The sequence below is a fragment of the Nicotiana attenuata genome, chromosome 3, assembly GCF_001879085.1.
Source record: "Nicotiana attenuata strain UT chromosome 3, NIATTr2, whole genome shotgun sequence".
Lineage (NCBI taxonomy): Eukaryota > Viridiplantae > Streptophyta > Magnoliopsida > Solanales > Solanaceae > Nicotiana > Nicotiana attenuata.
The window spans coordinates 51,716,379-51,733,716 of record NC_031991.1 but is presented as its reverse complement, the minus strand read 5'-3'; the positions used below and the strand labels follow the sequence as shown (position 1 = coordinate 51,733,716).

Genomic DNA, 17,338 nt, shown 5'->3' with positions numbered 1-17,338 from the left:
AATGTGGTGGAGGATGTGCAACCCATATCAAGTGAAGACTTTGAGGAAGCAAACTATGTCAACAACTCAAGGAGGATATCAAAGGCAACAATACCAAGGTCAAGGACAACAAAATCAATGGAGGAATAACCCACAAGGGCAAGGCAACCAACATTGGCGGAATGACCAAGGTAGCTCAAATCAAGGAAATTGGAATAACAACAACAGCAACTTCTCAAATCGGAGTTCAAACCCTTATGTTCCACCAAAGGGTCAATATTCAAATCAAGGGTCCTCAAGTGATTCCAAGTTGGAAAGCATGCTTGAACGGGTATTGCAAAATCGAGAGAGGTCCGACACTTCTAAAAGGAATATAACCGAGTTTGTGGGTTCTCATACCGCTTCCATTCAAAAATTGGAGATGCAAATGAGAGACCTTTCTAGGGAACAAAATCCAAAGCAAAAGGGAACACTTCCTAGTGACACAATTGCGATCCCAAAGGGTAGTGGAAGTGGTCCAACTTCTCATATCATGGAAATTATTACTCGGAGTGGGAAGGTACTACAAGGAGAGAGTGAACAAGTGATTGAAGTAGAAGCGTACGAGCAAGAGGTTGAGGTTGAAGAGCCAAGGGTTGTTGAAGTTGAAAAAGTTCTGGAAGAGTTGAAAGTTCAAGAAGTGAATCGGGAAGAGGTAAAGGAAANTAGCTCAGCATGCAAATGCTAAGGTAGACCAGCTTCTAAAGAACCTCCCCACCCTCATCAAACAGGCATTGACCCCTATCCAGTCCTCAGCGACGGCCCTCCAACAGCAACAAACATCTTATGGGGATCGCCTGAAGCAGCTTGAGGTGCGGATTGAAAAGGTAGAGCAGGGTGAGGTTGGAGACTTGCCAAAGCTCCGTGATGATGTTGCCACACTGTAGACTGAGCTCCACAAAATGCAAACTCTTGAGTTCGATCTATCCTCCCTCATGCCCAAGGAAGGTGAGCAGGGTGTGGGCACGGCATTAGATCTTGATTTTTCCACCTTGATGACAGCTCCTGCACCTCAGACTGTCGGGGCTTCCCGGACTCCAGCTTCCCCTGCACACATTGACATCCCTTCTGACGATGATTTCAGACACCCTGCCGAGTGCGAAGGTGGGGGAACAAACGAGGGAGAGACTAATGAGGCGTCATGGTCCGAGGAGGATGAGGGCCCTCAGGAGAAAGGCAAACAGATTGCTGCCCCTACAGTTGCGGAGGAGGAACAAGCAGATGTTCAGAAGGCGATAGAACATTCGCTAGCAGACATGGTCGCCCAAGCAAATCCATCGACCACTCAGCCATCAGCGGGCGAGGCTAGCAGCTCACAGGCCCCAGCTCCAGTGTCGGGCCAGTTGGAGATCCCTCATCCATCAGTGGAGGTCACTCCTCAGGCCGAGATCTCATCAGTCCCAGCTTCAGCATCAGAGGGTGACCCCACCTTCATTCAACCGGCTTCCGACTCCCATAGCACTTAGTGCGCCTCAGGGAGCCCCTAAACGCTGTCTTATGTTCTTATGCATTGGGGACAATGCGTGCTTTTTAGTTAGGGGTGGGATAGCCTTTTACAAACTTTTTGTGAACTGTTGTACATGTTTTTTTGTGTTATATAAGCAAACTTCTGTAACTTTTGTATATACTCGTGTTGTTTTTGGTACATATGTTATCTTTGTATAGAAAAAAAAACAAAAACAAGTAGATAGTTGGATGCATGCTAATCTTTAGTAATTAGCAATGAATGCCCCATGGTTTTTCTTCGCCAGGTTCTTTTCCAAGGGTGTAATAGTAGAACCATGGCAGTAGGATGAAACATTTTGACTGGTTTGGTGTAATTGTCTAGTTTCAAGCATGTATGCCTGTAAATAACCTATACCCTTCCATTAATATTAAAAAAAGAATGAAATCAACTGTGTGAACTTGAGGCTCGCTCTTTGACTCTATGTTTACCTAGAGTCATACATATAAATATGATGAAATCTTTGAGTTGCCAAGTGTTGACTCGAGGGCTAAAACCATGTTGAGTTAAACAGTTCATGTGCCATGTGTGTGAGTCTTTGTATAAATAATTCTTGTGTCTACTTCTGCCTTCTAGAACTTGCCCGGTTGGTCTTTCGATGCTAATGATAATTATATTTGGTTGGAGAAATGACCTTAGCCAGTCTTTGTGATATTGGAAACCAGTTAGCCTTTCAAGCTACCCATTGTATAGATATTATCACTAGTTACCCCATTTGAGCCTTTAACCTTTTCTTTGGCCACCTCATTACAAACCTTTCCCCTTTTGTAAAATAATTCCCTCTTTTTGAGCCCGTCCCTCCTTGAACATTGAGAATGAGGCTAAAAGCCTAAGTTGGGGGTGTGGTGTCAAGCGGGAAATTGGCAAGGTTGTACAGTGAGTGTAGGAAAGTATACCTCAAGATATTCATATGAAACTATTCAAGCTCCAAAAGAAAAAAATAATATACAAGAGAAAAGAAGAAAAAGAAAATAAAAAGAGATGTATGTATATATATAAATATGGAGCCTTGAAGAAGAAAATTAGAGAGGTATTTAAGGTGGTTCAATGTTGGAAATTAGGGGCTAATGAGGGCTATGTGGTTTGAAAAGAAGCAAAAACAAGAAAGAAGAATATGAGTAGTGTTAAAGGAGGGTGTGGTCACTTGTACCCAAATGTTTATCCGACCCTTCCCTAAACCTACATTACAAGATTAAAAAGTCCTTATGGGATCTCCAACCGAACGTTCTTAGAAAAAGCGATGAATTAAAATAAGGGCAGGCCTATGGCATGGCAAGTTTTAACACTTGAATCTCTTTTTGAGAGTGAGTGTCTTTGTGAATCCGTCCCTTTTGTTGTCATTGTAAATATTGTGAGTTTGGGACTTTCTTTCTAGTGAGGGAACACGAATTGTGAGGTTGGACAGAAATTGAGTTTTTGAAGTCGAATGCAAGTGCACTCAGCTGAGAGTAACATTTTGTCAAATTGGTCGAAGCTCAAAGTTTCACAAGTTGATTAGTTCCTTTGTAAATAACAATGATTGCTCAAGAAGGGTAAATAAACAAAAGTACATGCTTGTAGTACTGACAACTAACAGCGTCCACAGTCACTATTGTTTCATATCGTTTAGCCGGTGTCTAGAATAGGATAGTGTCGTCTTAGTTGCTTGAGGACAAGCAAGAGTTTAAGTTGGGGGTGTTGATGTGCCAGAGAATTTCGGCACATTTAATACCAATTGCTTGGATTTTAGATTGTTTTAAATGAAAATTATCTTTTGTACTTATATAATTTTAATGTTTTGCTGTGTATGAGGATTGAGGACCCAAGAACATGGAAATAAAATCAAAAAGCTGCAAAAGGACAAGAAAAAGGCAAAATGCGATCGCAGATTTGAAGATGCAGATCGCAAACCCAACATGCGGACCGCATATTGCTCAGAGGAACCGCAAAGCACAACAGTCTGTTGGCCAAATTCAAGCGCAAGAAATGCGGTCCATTATGCGACCGCATAACAGGTTTGCGGGCCACATAATGGATCGCAGACTCCGTGTAGAAGTTGCTGAAGCTAGAAATGTGGTGACATTATGCGGTCGCAAATCAACAATGCGGACCGCATAACAAAGATATGATGGCTTTGACGAGAATGCGGACCGCATGTCTGTTATGCGACAGATATGCGATCGCATAATTGACCTGGACGGGAATTTTTGTCCGAAGTTGGTCTCGAGTTTTGGCCCACTATAAATAGACTTATTGGGGTTTTGTGAGGGCATCTTGTCTTGTTTTTGAGCTACATTCCAACCTTTGAATATTCCCCTCTTTTGGAAGCTTTAGGAGTGAAGAATCTTGCACTTTGTAAGCTTTATTGGCATTTAATATTCTTCATTTTTTTGTATTTTAGCATGAGTAGCTAGCTTTAAATACTAAGGTGTGGACCCTAAATGGGTGTTATGTTAATGGGTGTTTAACATTGAATATATATATAATGGTTGATTGATATATATTTACTTCTCATTCTTCATTTATTGTTGGTGGTTGCAAACATTAACAAGTGCCATTAAACTCTTTCTTTACTTGGAAAAGTGGGTTAGAGTTTGGTAGAAGTAAATATCAAAGACTCAAGGCTTTAAACCTTGTTTAATAGAATCGCTTAGGAATAAGTGAATTTTATTTGGCATAAATTGATTACTCTTAATTGCAACTCTTTTATATTTGGAAAAATCATAAAGAGGAAATACTACCCGACTATTGAAAAATATTGGGTAGTCATTTAGAAATTATTTTCATATCTAAAGGACCTTCCATTAGAAATATATCATATTAACACCGATAGCATTACATTCCATTGACGGGGACACAATCTTGGTTTCATTAATCAAATTATTTACATTCTCAACGTTACAATTAGTTCTCTCTTTAAATCACAATCATATCATACTCTTGTTACAATTAACGAAATAGAATTACGACCCAAGTCAAGTAGCACACTACTCGAGTAACCTTTTCACGCCTATTCCCTATGGGATTCGACCCCAACCTTGTTGGGTTATTATATTTGACCCCGACTGCCTTACACTATTTAATTAAAGTGTAATTTGAGCGTATCAAATTTTGGCGCCGTTGTCGGGGAATACGGTTGAGAAATTACTAATTAGTGTGTGCTTTACTTTACGTCTTATTCTATTCCATCACACTTTGCTTGTTTTGCTTGGTGTTGATAGGAAGACATGGCCGAATATGAGGAAGAAATGGATGAAAATCCTTTTGCGGACATAGATAAGTACATTGAGGATACAAATGCTATTTTACCTCCGGTTGTTGGTGCTTCAACTTTCAAAGTGGAACATAGTCTAATCCTAATGCTCAAAGCGGAGGGGTTTTTCAAGAATTCCACTGATGATGATCCGACACAATACCTTAGGAACTTTTTGGGTGTATGTGCTATGCATAAGCAGAACAACGTCTCAGATGATGCCCTAAGGTTGAGGATGTTCAAGTACTCACTAGCTGGGGACGCAAGGAAGTGGCTTCAAAATTTGCCACCAAATTCCATTCATTCTTGCCCTGAACTTGTCCGAGAATTCTTAGCTAAATGGTTCCCGGAAAGCAAGAAATATGAGCTTCGGGATAAAATTTTCTTCTTCAAGCAACTACCGGGAGAACATCTACATGAAGCATGGGATCTATTCAAGTTATACTTGGTGAGGTCACCCAATCATGGTTTTCCGGACTCTATCTTGTTGGAGAAATTCTACATGGGTTTAGATGCTATGAACCAATCTATAGCCAAGAATGCAGCTGATGGATCTTTTATGGACAAGACATTCGCAAGGATCACACAAATGCTTGAGAAAATGGCACAACATAATCAAGCTTGGCACTCCGAGGACACCACAGGTGGAATTGCATATGGTTCTCCCTCCTTGACCAACCTGATTAAGGAGAATCAAGAGAGAGATCAAGTAATCGCAGGGCTTGCCACCAACGTCAATGTGTTGACAAAGATGTTCACTGAAAGCCAAACGAAGAAGGTAAATGTGGTGGAGGATGTGCAACCTATATCAAATGAAGACTTTGAGGAAGCAAACTATGTCAACAACTCTCAAGGAGGATATCAAAGGCAACAATACCAAGGTCAAGGACAATAAAATCAATGGAGGCCTAACCCGCAAGGGCAAGGCAACCAACAGTGGCGAAATGACCAAGGTAGCTCAAATCAAGGAAATTGGAATAACAACAACAACAACTTCTCAAATCGGAGTTGCAACCCTTATGTTCCACCAAAGGGTCAATATCCAAATCAAGGGTCCTCAAGTGATTCCAAGTTGGAAAGCATGCTTGAACGTGTATTGCAAAATCAAGAGAGGTCCGACACTTCTATTAGGAATATGACCGAGCTTGTGGGTTCTCATACCGCATCCATTCAAAAATTGGAGATGCAAATGAGAGACCTTTCTAGGGAACAAAATCCAAAGCAAAAGGGAACACTTCCTAGTGACACAATTGCGAACCCAACGGGTAGTGGAAGTGCTCCAACTTCTCACATCATGGCAATTACTACTCGGAGTGGGAAGGAACTACAAGGAGAGAGTGAACAAGTGGTTGAAGTAGAAGAGTCCGAGCAAGAGGTTGAGGTTGAAGAGCCAAGGGTTGTTGAAGTTGAAAAGGTTCCGGAAGAGTTGAAAGTTCAAGAAGTGAATCGGTAAGAGGTAAAGGAAAAGGTAAAAGAGACACCAAAAGCTCTACCACCTATTCCTAGACCTCCTCCTCCTTTTCCTCAAAGACTTGCGAGGAAGGTTGATGATAGCAAACTCGAAAAATTCTATGACATTCTCAAGCAGTTATCGGTGAATATTCCATTTGTAGAAGCATTTCAAGAGATGTCGGGTTTTGCTAAATATTTGAAAGATTTGATTACCAAGAAGAGAACCACCAAGAATGAAGTGGTGAATGTGACTCACCGGGTTAGTTCCATCATTGCAACATCCACCGTTAAAAAGAAAGAAGACCCGGGAGCTTTCACCATTCCATGTACTATTGGGGCACGTGATTTTGCAAGAGCTCTTTGTGACAATGGGGCTAGCATTAACTTAATGCCTCTTGCTATTTACAAGCAAGCGGGATTAGGTATGCCGAGGCCTACAAGTATGAGGTTGTAAATGGCCGATCGTTCTATAAAGAGACCGGTGGGAATTGTTGATGATGTGCTTGTGAAAGTGGGAGAGTTCCATCTACCCGCCGATTTCGTAATCCTTGATTGTGCAGTTGACAAAGAGATCCCTATCATCTTGGGGAGACCATTCCTTGCCACAGGAAGAGCACTAATGGATTCGGAACGGAATGAGATCAAATTCTGTGTGAATGATGAAGATTTTACATTCCAAGCAATCAAGGGTATGAAACTACCACATGCATATGAAAGCATCTTGGTGATTGATGTTGTTGATGAAGTGGAAGATGCGGTTGAAATGAAGATGGAAGAACAATGCCTCGGTGAGGCGTTGGCGGCTATTTTGGTAAACTTTGATGGTGAAGATATGGAGGGGTATATGGAATCAGTCAATGCATTGGAAGGGCTTGGGTCCTACACCTATGCTCCGAAGAAGCTCTCTCTCGACTTGGAGAATAGAGCCACTCCTCCCGCAAAGCCTTCAATCATTGAGCCACCACAACTAGAGCTCAAACCACTTCCACCGCACTTGAGGTATAAATTTCTTGGCTCAAATGATACTTTACCGGTAATTGTCTCTTCTTTGTTGAATGATGTGCAGGTAGAGCAATTGTTGATTGTCTTAACGGAGCATAGGCAAGCTATTGGATGGACAATTGCGGATATCCGGGGGATTCCCGCCGGAATTTGCGAACACAAGATCCAATTGGAGAATGAGAGTAAACCAAGTGTGGAGCATCAACGAAGGTTAAACCCTTCAATGCAAGAAGTGGTAAAGAAAGAAATCATCAAGTGGTTGGATGTCGGGGTAGTCTACCCTATTGCCGATAGTTCTTGGGTGAACCCGGTGCAATGTGTGCCAAAAAGGGGAGGCATGACCGTGATTGAAAATGAGGAGAACGAGCTCATTCCAACAAGAACGGTGACCGGATGGAGGGTATGTATGGATTTACGGAAGCTAAACAGTGCTACGTGCAAGGACCATCTCCCTATGCTTTTTATTGATCAAATGCTTGATCAGCTAGCGGGAAGGTCATTCTATTGCTTCTTGGATGGTTACTCCGGCTACAATCAAATCAACATTGCATTGGAAGATCAGGAAAAGACAACATTCACTTGTCCATATGGGACGTTTGCATTTAGCCGGATGCCATTTGGGCTATGCAACGCTCTGGCCACTTTTCAAAGGTGTATGATGTCATTATTCTCCGATATGGTGGAGGATTTCTTAGAGGTATTCATGGACGATTTCTTGATCGTAGGTAATTCTTTTGAGCATTGTCTAGACAATCTTAGACAAGTGCTTAAGAGATGTGAAGAAACGAACCTTGTGCTAAATTGGGAAAAATGCCACTTCATGGTGGACGAGGGCATTGTTTTGGGCCACAAAATTTCCAAACATGGCATAGAAGTTGACCGGGCAAAGATCGAGATCATTTCCAAGCTTCCTCCACCTACTTCAGTTAAAGGTGTCCGAAGTTTCTTGGGGCATGCCGGATTCTATAGGCGTTTCATCAAGGATTTTTCCAAAATTGCAAATCCCATGTGCAAACTCCTTGAGAAAGATGCAAAATTTGTGTTCGACGAGAAGTGACTCAAAGCCTTTGAGGAATTGAAACAAAAGCTCACCGCGACACCTATTATTGTTAAACTCGATTGGTCTCTTCCATTCGAACTCATGTGTGACGCCAGTGGTGTAGCTATTGGGGCAGTGCTTGGCCAACGTCATAACATGGTTCTCCACCCGGTCTATTATGCAAGCAAGACACTCAATGGTGCGCAGATGAACTACACGGTGACTGAGCAAGAACTTCTTGCCATTGTCTATGCCTTTGAGAAATTTCGGGCTTATTTGTTGGGATCCAAGGTGATAGTGTACACAGACCATGCTGCTCTTCGCTATCTCATGGCAAAGAAAGATGCAAAGCCTAGGTTGATTCGGTGGGTCCTGTTGTTGCAAGAATTTGACTTCGAAGTGAAAGATCGAAAATGGACGAAAAATCAAGTGGCGGATCATTTATCAAGGCTTGAAGAGGCAGGGAGACCAAAGGAAGATCTTGAAATCAACGATGCTTTCCCGGATGAACACATATTGGCATTTTCTAACACTTTTGCCCTTGGTACGCCGATATTGCTAACTACTTGGTTAACGACCTTATTCCGGATGGATTGGAAACTTATTAGAAGAAGAAGTTTTTGAGAGATTGTCGGCAATACTATTGGGAAGAACCATTCTTGTTCCGTGTTTGTGCTAATAACATCATCAGAATGTGTGTTCCAGAAGAGGAAATTATGCCAATTCTAAAGGCATGCCACGACTCACCGGTCGGGGGTCACCATGGGGGCAATCGAATGGCGGCAAAGGTGCTCTAATGTGGTTATTATTGGCCGTCGATTTATCATGATGCTAATCAAATGGTCAAGGCATGAGACCATTGTCAAAGGCAAGGGTCAATCTCCAAGAGGCATGAAATGCCAATGCACTTTGTGATGGAGATAGAGATCTTCGATGTGTGGGGAATTGATTTTATGGGCCCCTTTGTAAGCTCATGTGGTATGAAATACATCTTGGTAGCTGTGGACTATGTGTCTAAATGGGTTGAAGCAATTGCCTTACCAAACAATGAGGCAAATAGTGTGACTACGTTCTTAAAGAAAAACATATTCACGTGGTTTGGCACTCCTAGAGCCATTCTTAGTGATGGTGGGTCTCACTTCTGTAACAAGGCTTTCACAGGGCTACTAGAGAAATATGGCGTCAAGCATAAGGTGGCCACACCTTATCATCCCCAATCAAGTGGCCAAGTTGAAGTTTCCAATCGGGAGATCAAGAATATTCTAACAAAGACTGTTAATGCAAACAGGACCGACTGGTCAAGGAAGCTAGATGACGCATTGTGGGCATACCGCACGGCGTACAAAACACCTTCTGGCACTTCTCCTTATCGGTTAGTCTTCCGCAAGGCTTGTCATCTACCCGTAGAATTGGAGCACAAAGCCATGTGGGCTTTAAAAAGGTTGAACTTGGACTGGGATGAAGCTGCAAATTTGAGGTTAACACAACTCAATGAACTGGAGGAATTCCGTTTCCATGCATATTAAAGTGCTGCTATGTACAAAGAAAGGATGAAGTTCGTCCACGACAAAAAGATCTTGAAAAGGGAGTTCAAGTCGGGTGACTTGGTTTTGCTCTTTAACTCAAGGCTCAAATTGTTTCCGGCAAGCTCAAATCAAAATGGTCCGGTCCATTCAAGGTGGTAAATGTATCCCCTTTTGGAGCTGTGGAATTAGAATCGGAGGATGGGCTCCGAACCTTCAAAGTAAATGGCCAGTGAGTCAAGCACTACTTGGGCACAGATGGAGAAAAACATTTGGTGGAACAGTTGGCTCTCAAAGATGGTCCGTGCCCGACCAATGAGTGAACCCAAAGAAAGGTCAACTTCGTCGTGCCGCGACGTCAAATCAAGCGCTTCATGGGAGGCAACCCATGTGTGGTAACACCCCTTTTGTCCTTTAAGTTTTAACTTTTGTTAGATAGATTTAATCGAGCAATTTAAAGTGTGTGCTAGAGTGCAAGTGATTCAAAAGATCATAACACAGGGTAAAATTGCGTGTGAAAGGGAAGAGAAGTCACCATGGAAAGTCTGCTACACATATGCGGTCGCATTTCACTGTGCGGACCGCATTGTGGTCGTAGACCTGGACAATAGGTTCAGCTAATTTGGATGATAAAAATGCGGTGGAGATGTGCACTTTGCGGACTGTATTTCTGTTATGCGATCGCACAAGTGCATCGCAATGTGCCAATGAACAACTCCAGTTGAAACCACCGCATAACACTCATGCGATCTCATAAGGTGTTATGTGGTGACTTATCCACTGCATACTTCGCAGGTAGGTACCCCCTACCCCTTTGCACCTAAGCACACACCAGCACTCACATTTCCCTCTTAAACAAAAAAAACAAAACAAAACAAAACAAAACGAAAACGAAACAAAAAGAAAAGGAGAAAGCAAAACGGCTAGTGAACAGAGTACACATCGATCCAACTTTGTGCATTCATCTTCCAAGGGTTCTAAATTCTCCGTTCCTGGTATGTTCCTCTTTCCAGATTTCATCCATGTAAAGTTTAGTTTACATTTTGTTGTGTTTTTCATGTTTTTGTTTCCTTTAGTTTTGTTCCTTTTTCCTCTTGTATTTAGGTATCTGCTCGTAAGGGGAGGGGGGTTTGGATGATTGGTTAGGCTTAGGGTGTTGGGTAGTGAAATTGGATTAGCCATTGTAGAGGGTAGAGTTCGAATTGTTGAGGACGGAGACTTTTGCGGATCGCATAGTTGATTTGCGGTCCGCATTTCTGTCGCATAGAAACCCTAGGTCACTTGGGGAAGATGACAAAATGCGGAGGCTTTGCGATCGCATAAGTGATATGCGGACCGCAAAGCCACCGCATACTGAAACGGTTTTATGGCTTTTGTAACATGTTGTTTGCGGCTGATCTACGATCGCAAATCCATCTTTGCGGTGGATTTTGCGATCGCATAGTGTGATGTACTTTCTAAGCCTCTAGTTTTGCGATGGTTATGCGAACCGCGTAATGGATATGCGATCGCATAACCCATCGCATAACTGGCTCCTTTCAGCAGATAAAAGTTTTGCGACAGGTTTGTGGTTCGCATAGTGGTTATGCGATCGCATAACCTGTCGCATACTTGAATTTCTTTGTATTTTATCTCCTGATATCTGCTATGTTGCTCACATTTCATTCCTCTGCAGATATGGCTCCCAAGAAACATCTATCTTCCAAGAAAAGGGCTTCCACCAGTGGTCAAGCAGAACAAGCCAAGCGTGCACGACCTGAAACATCTCGACCTATTTTTGTGCATCCCTCCCAGTCTAATGAGAAGGAGACCTTGCCATCAGTTGACCTACAAGCTGAGGCAAGAAGAAAAAGAGGAGATGATTTCCAACTAAGATTTGGGGTTGAAGGCTCTAGGGAGCTGTATAGAGTGGGGCTCATGAAGCGAAAAATCCTTGACGAGAAACAACTGAGTCTGAACGGGCTACAAGAGCAATACCCTCACATACTGGAGAACATCAAGACTAGAAATTAGGAGTGTTTCACTGAGCTGCCTGAGGATTATAATGAAACATTAGTGCGTGAATTTTACGCCTCTTATGGAGCCTCCAGAACACCTCATCACAAGCGCAACAAAATATTCTGTGACACTGTCTTGGTTGGGGGGAAGCAGGTGATTTGTGACAATGCCACTATCAATGAGTTGTACTTTCCCAATTGGGAGCCGGGCACAGCGGAGTATGATGCCAAATGGACCAACAGCCATGGGGACCCCGCTTGGATCAACCCCCTGCATACAATATACAAGGAAGATCTCACACGAGAGGGTAGATTCTAGCTCAACTTTATCACCTCTCGCTTGATATCGTCCCGGAATGAAACTGATATAAGCATGGGGAAAGCGCGGAAGGATATTGCCTGCATTATGACCGAGATAAAAATTGCCTGCATTATGACCGAGATAAAAATTGATGTAGGTGACATTATATCCCGAGAGATAGGGGTCCGAGCCAACCAGATAGCCATGTCACTGCCATTCCCATGCTTGATCACAACCCTCTGCATGGATGTGGAGGTCCCTTCAATGCCACACAATGACAAGATGGGGAAAGCGCGGAAGGATATTGATATCACGTGCCACAGGTAGTTGTTGCTCCCCTAGAGGTTCAGACCCAGAGTGCTGCTGATACAGAAATTCCAAACTCCCAGATGCCTGTTACTACTCATGCCACACTGGCTTCCACTTCCACTCCACAGCCCACCTCTCACGCCACCATTGCTCAGCCTCCTGCCACACTGCCAGCTGTTTCGAGGCTCGGTCTCCTAGCTCAGCATGCAAATGCTAAGGTAGACCAGCTTCTGAAGAACCTTCCCACCCTCATCATGCAAGCATTGACTCTCATCCAGTCCTCAGTGACGACTTTCCAATAGCAACAAACATCTCATGGGGATCGCTTGAAGCAGCTTGAGGTGCGGATTGAAAAGATAGAGCGGAGTGAGGTTAGCGACCTGCCAAAGCTCCATGATGATGTGGCCACAATGAAGACTGAACTCCACAAGATGCAGGCTCTTGAGTTTGATCTATCCTCTCTTATGCCCAAGGAAGGTGAGCAGGGAGCGGGCACGGCCGTGGCTGGATTAGATCTTGACTTCTCCACCTTGATGACAGCTCCTGCACCACAGGCTGTCGGGGCTTCCCAGACTACAGCTTCCCATGCGCACATTGACATCCCTTCTGAGGATGATTCCGGATACTCTGCAGAGTCCGAAGGTGGGGAAACAGATGAGGGAGAGACTGATGAGGAGTCATGGTCCGAGGAGGATGCGGGTCCTCAGGAGAAAGGCGAGCAGATTGCTGCCCCTACAGTCGCGGAGGAGGAGCAAGCAGATGTTCAGAAGGCAATAGAACATCCGCTAGCAGACATGGTCGTCCAAGTAAATCCTTCGACCACTCAGCCATCAGCGGGCGAGGCTAGCAGCTCACAGGCCCCAGCTCTAGTGTCGGGCCAGTTGGAGATCCCTCCTCCATCAATGGAGGTCACTCCTCAGGCGGAGATCTTATCGGTCCTAGCTTCAGCATCAGAGGGTGACCCCACCATCATTCAGCCGGCTTCCGACTCCCATTGCGCTTAGTGCCCCTCAGCGAGCCCCTAAACTCTGTTTTACATTCTTATGCTTTGGGGACAATGCATGATTTTCGGTTGGGGGTGGAATAGCCCTTGTACAAACTTTTTGTGAACTGTTGTACATGTTTATTTGTATATACTTGTGTCGTTTTTGTACATATGTTATCTTTTCTTTTGTATATACTTTTGTTGTTTTTGTACATATGTTATCTTTGTATATATAAAAAAAAAAAACAAAAAACAAGTAGATTGTAGATGCATGTTCATCTTTAATAATTAGCAATGAATTCCCCTTGGTTTTTCTTCGCCGGGTTCTTTTCCAAGGGTGTAATAGTAGAACCAGGGCAGTAGGATGAAACATTTTGACTGGTTTGGTGTAATTGTCTAGTTTCAAGCATGTATGCCTGTAAATAACCTATACCCTTCCATTAATATAAAATAAAAAAAATAAAAAAATAAAAAAAATTGTGAAATTAATTGTGTGAAATTGAGGCTCGCTCTTTGACTCTATGTTTACTTAGAGTCATACATGTAAATATGATGAAAGCTTCGAGTTGCCAAGTGTTGACTCGAGGGCTAAAACTATGTTGAATCAAACAGTTCGTGTGCCATGTGTGTGAGTCTTTGTATAAATAATTCTTGTGTTTACTTCTGCCATCTAGAACTTGCCCGGTTGGTCTTTTGATGCTAATGATAATTACATTTGGTTGGAGAAATGACCTTAGGCAGTCTTTGTAATATTGGAAAACCAGTTAGCCTTTCAAGCTACCCATTGTATAGATATTATCACTACCCCATTTGAGCCTTTAACCTTTTCCTTGTCCACCTCATTACAAACCTTTCCCCTTTTGTAGAATAATCCCCTCTTTTGAACCCGTCCCTCCTTGAACATCGAGAATGAGGCTAAAAGCCTAAGTTGGGGGTGTGGTGTCAAGCTAGAAATTGGCAAGGTTGTATAGTGAGAGTAGGCAAGTGTACCTCAAGGTATTCATATGAAACTATTCAAGCTCCAAAAGAAAAAAAAAATTAAAAAAAAATAATACAAGAAAAAAGAAGAAAAAGAAAAGAAAAAGAGATGTATGTATATATATAAATATGGAGCCTTGAAGAAAATAAGAGAGGTATTTAAGGTGGGTCAATGTTGGAAATTAGGGGCTAATGAGGGCTATGTGGTTTGAAAAGAAGCAAAGAGAAACAAGAAAGAAAAATGTGAGTAGTGTTCAAGGTGGGTGTAGTCACTTGTACCCAAATGTTCATCCAACCCTTCCCTAAGCCTACATTACAAGCTTAAAAAGTCCTTATGGGATCTCCAACCGAGCGTTCTTAGAATAAAGTGATGAATTAAAATAAGGGCAAGCCTATGGCATGGCATGTTGTAACACTTGAAACTCTTTTTGAGAGTGAGTGTCTTTGTGAATCCGTCCCTTTTGTAGTCATTGTAAATATTGTGAGTTTGGGACTTTCTTTCTAGTGAGGGCACATGAATTATGAGGTTGGACAGAAGTTGAGTTCTTGAAGTCGAATGCAAGTACACTNAAGGGAGGCATGACCTTGATTGAAAATGAGAAGAATGAGCTCATCCCAACAAGAACGGTGATCGGATGGATGGTGTGTATGGATTACCGGAAGCTAAACAGTGCTACGCGCAAGGACCATTTCCCTATGCCTTTTATTGATCAAATGCTTGATCGACTAGCGGGAAGATCATTCTATTGCTTCTTGGATGGATACTCCGGCTACAATCAAATCAACATTGCATTGGAAGATCAGGAAAAGACAACATTCACTTGTCCATATGGGACGTTTGCATTTAGCCGGATGCCATTTGGGTTATGCAACGCTCCGACCACTTTCCAAAGGTGTATGATGTCAATATTCTCCGATATGGTGGAGGATTTCTTAGAGGTATTCATGGACGACTTCTCGGTCGTGGGTGATTCTTTTGAGCATTGTCTAGACAACCTTAGAGAAGTGCTTAAGAGGTGTGAAGAAACGAACCTCGTGCTAAATTGGGAAAAATGCCACTTCATGGTGGACGAGGGCATTGTTTTTGGCCGCAAAATTTCCAAACATGGCATAGAAGTTTACCGGGCAAAGATCGATATCATTTCCAAGCTTCCTCCACCCACTTCAGTTAAAGGTGTCTGAAGTTTCTTGGGGCATGCCGGATTCTATAGGCGTTTCATCAAGGATTTTTCCAAAAGTGCAAATCCCATGTGCAAACTCCTTGAGAAAGATGCTTAATTTGTGCTTGACGAGAAGTGCCTCAAAGCCTTTGAGGAATTGAAACAAAAGCTCACAACGGCACCTATTATTGTCACACCCTATTGGTCCCTTCAATTCGAACTCATGTGTGACGCCAGTGGTGTAGCTATTGGGGCAGTGTTTGGCCAACGTCATGACAAGGTTCTCCACCTGGTCTATTATGCAAGCAAGACACTCAATGGCGCACAAATGAACTATACGGTGACTGAGCAAGAACTTCTTTCTATTGTCTATGCCTTTGAGAAATTCCGGGCTTATTTGTTTGGATCCAAGGTGATAGTGTACACAGACCATGCTGCTCTTCGCTATCTCATGGCAAAGAAAGATGCAAAGCCTAAGTTGATTTGGTGGGTCCTGTTGTTGCAAGAATTTGACTTCGAAGTCAAAATAAAAAAGGAACGGAAAATAAAGTGGCGGATCATTATCAAGGCTTGAAGAGGCAGGGAGACCAAAGGAAGATCTTGAAATCAACGATGCTTTCCCGGATGAACACATATTGGCATTATCTAACACTTTCTCTCCTTGGTACACCGATATTGCTAACTACTTGGTTAGCGACCTTATTCCGGATGTATTGGAAACTTATCAAAAGAAGAAGTTTTTCAGAGATTGTCAACAATACTATTGGGAAGAACCATTCTTATTCCGAGTTTGTGCTGGTAACATCATCAGAAGGTGTGTTCCAGAGGAGGAGATTATGCCAATTCTAAAGGCATGCCATGACTCACCCGCCGGGGGTCACCATGGAGGAAATCAAACGGCGCCAAAAGTTCTTGAATGTGGTTATTATTGGCCGTCGATTTATCATGATGCCAATCAAATGGTCAAAGCTTGCAACCAATGTCAAAGGCAAGGGTCAATCTCTAAGAGGCATGAAATGCCAATGCACTTTGTGATGGAGATAGAGATCTTTGATGTGTGGGGAATTAATTTTATGGGCCCATTTGTAAGTTCTTGAGGAATGAAATACCTCTTGGTAGCTGTGGACTATGTGTCCAAATGGGTTGAAGCAATTGCCTTACCAAACAATGAGGCAAGGAGTGTGACCACGTTGTTAAAGAAAAACATATTCACGCGGTTTGGCACTCCTAGAGCCATTCTTAGTGATGGTGGGTCTCACTTTTGTAACAAGGCTTTCACGGGGCTATTAGAGAAATATGGCATCAATCATAAGGTGGGCACACCTTATCATCCCCAATCAAGTGGCCAAGTTGATGTTTCCAACCAGGAGATCAAGAATATTCTAGCAAAGACTGTTAATGCAAACAGGACCGACTGGTCAATAAAGCTAGATGACGCATTGTGGGCATACCGCACGGCGTACAAAACACGTATTGGCACTTCTCCTTATTGGTTAGTCTTCGGCAAGGCTTATCATCTACCCGTAGAACTGGAGCACAAGGCCATGTGGGCTTTAAAAAGGTTGAACTTGGACTGGGCTGAAGCTGCAAATTTGAGGTTAACACAACTCAATGAAATAGAGGAATTTCGTTCCCATGCATATGAAAGTGCAACTATGTACAAAGAAAGGATGATGTTCGTCCACGACAAAAAGATCGTTAAAAGGGAGTTCAATTCGGGTGACTTAGTTTTGCTCTTCAACTCAAGGATCAAATTGTTTCGGGCAAGCTCAAATCGAAATGGTCCGGTCCGTTCAAGGTGGTAAATGTATCCCCTTTTGGAGCTGTGGAGTTAGAAT

General features: G+C 42.8%; 1 protein-coding gene and 1 pseudogene across 1 annotated transcript; both read left to right on the top strand.

Annotated features, from left to right (window-relative positions):
- LOC109224371 lies at positions 5,890-6,660 on the top strand. Its single transcript, XM_019388951.1, has 2 exons — positions 5,890-6,203; positions 6,294-6,660. Exons 1-2 carry the CDS (start codon positions 5,890-5,892, stop codon positions 6,658-6,660), a joined length of 681 nt encoding a protein of 226 aa, XP_019244496.1.
- The window catches only part of LOC109224370, a 20,827-nt pseudogene continuing 11,838 nt past the window's right edge, over positions 8,350-17,338 (top strand).

What these genes read in the sequence shown, in the direction of transcription:
- LOC109224371 (XM_019388951.1), top strand. Translation starts at nt 5,890, where the DNA reads ATGACCGAGCTTGTGGGTTCTCATACCGCATCCATTCAAAAATTGGAG. An exon ending in AAAGTTCAAGAAGTGAATCG is followed by an intron (nt 6,204 to 6,293) that starts GTAAGAGGTAAA and finishes AAGACTTGCGAG; the next exon opens with GAAGGTTGATGATAGCAAAC.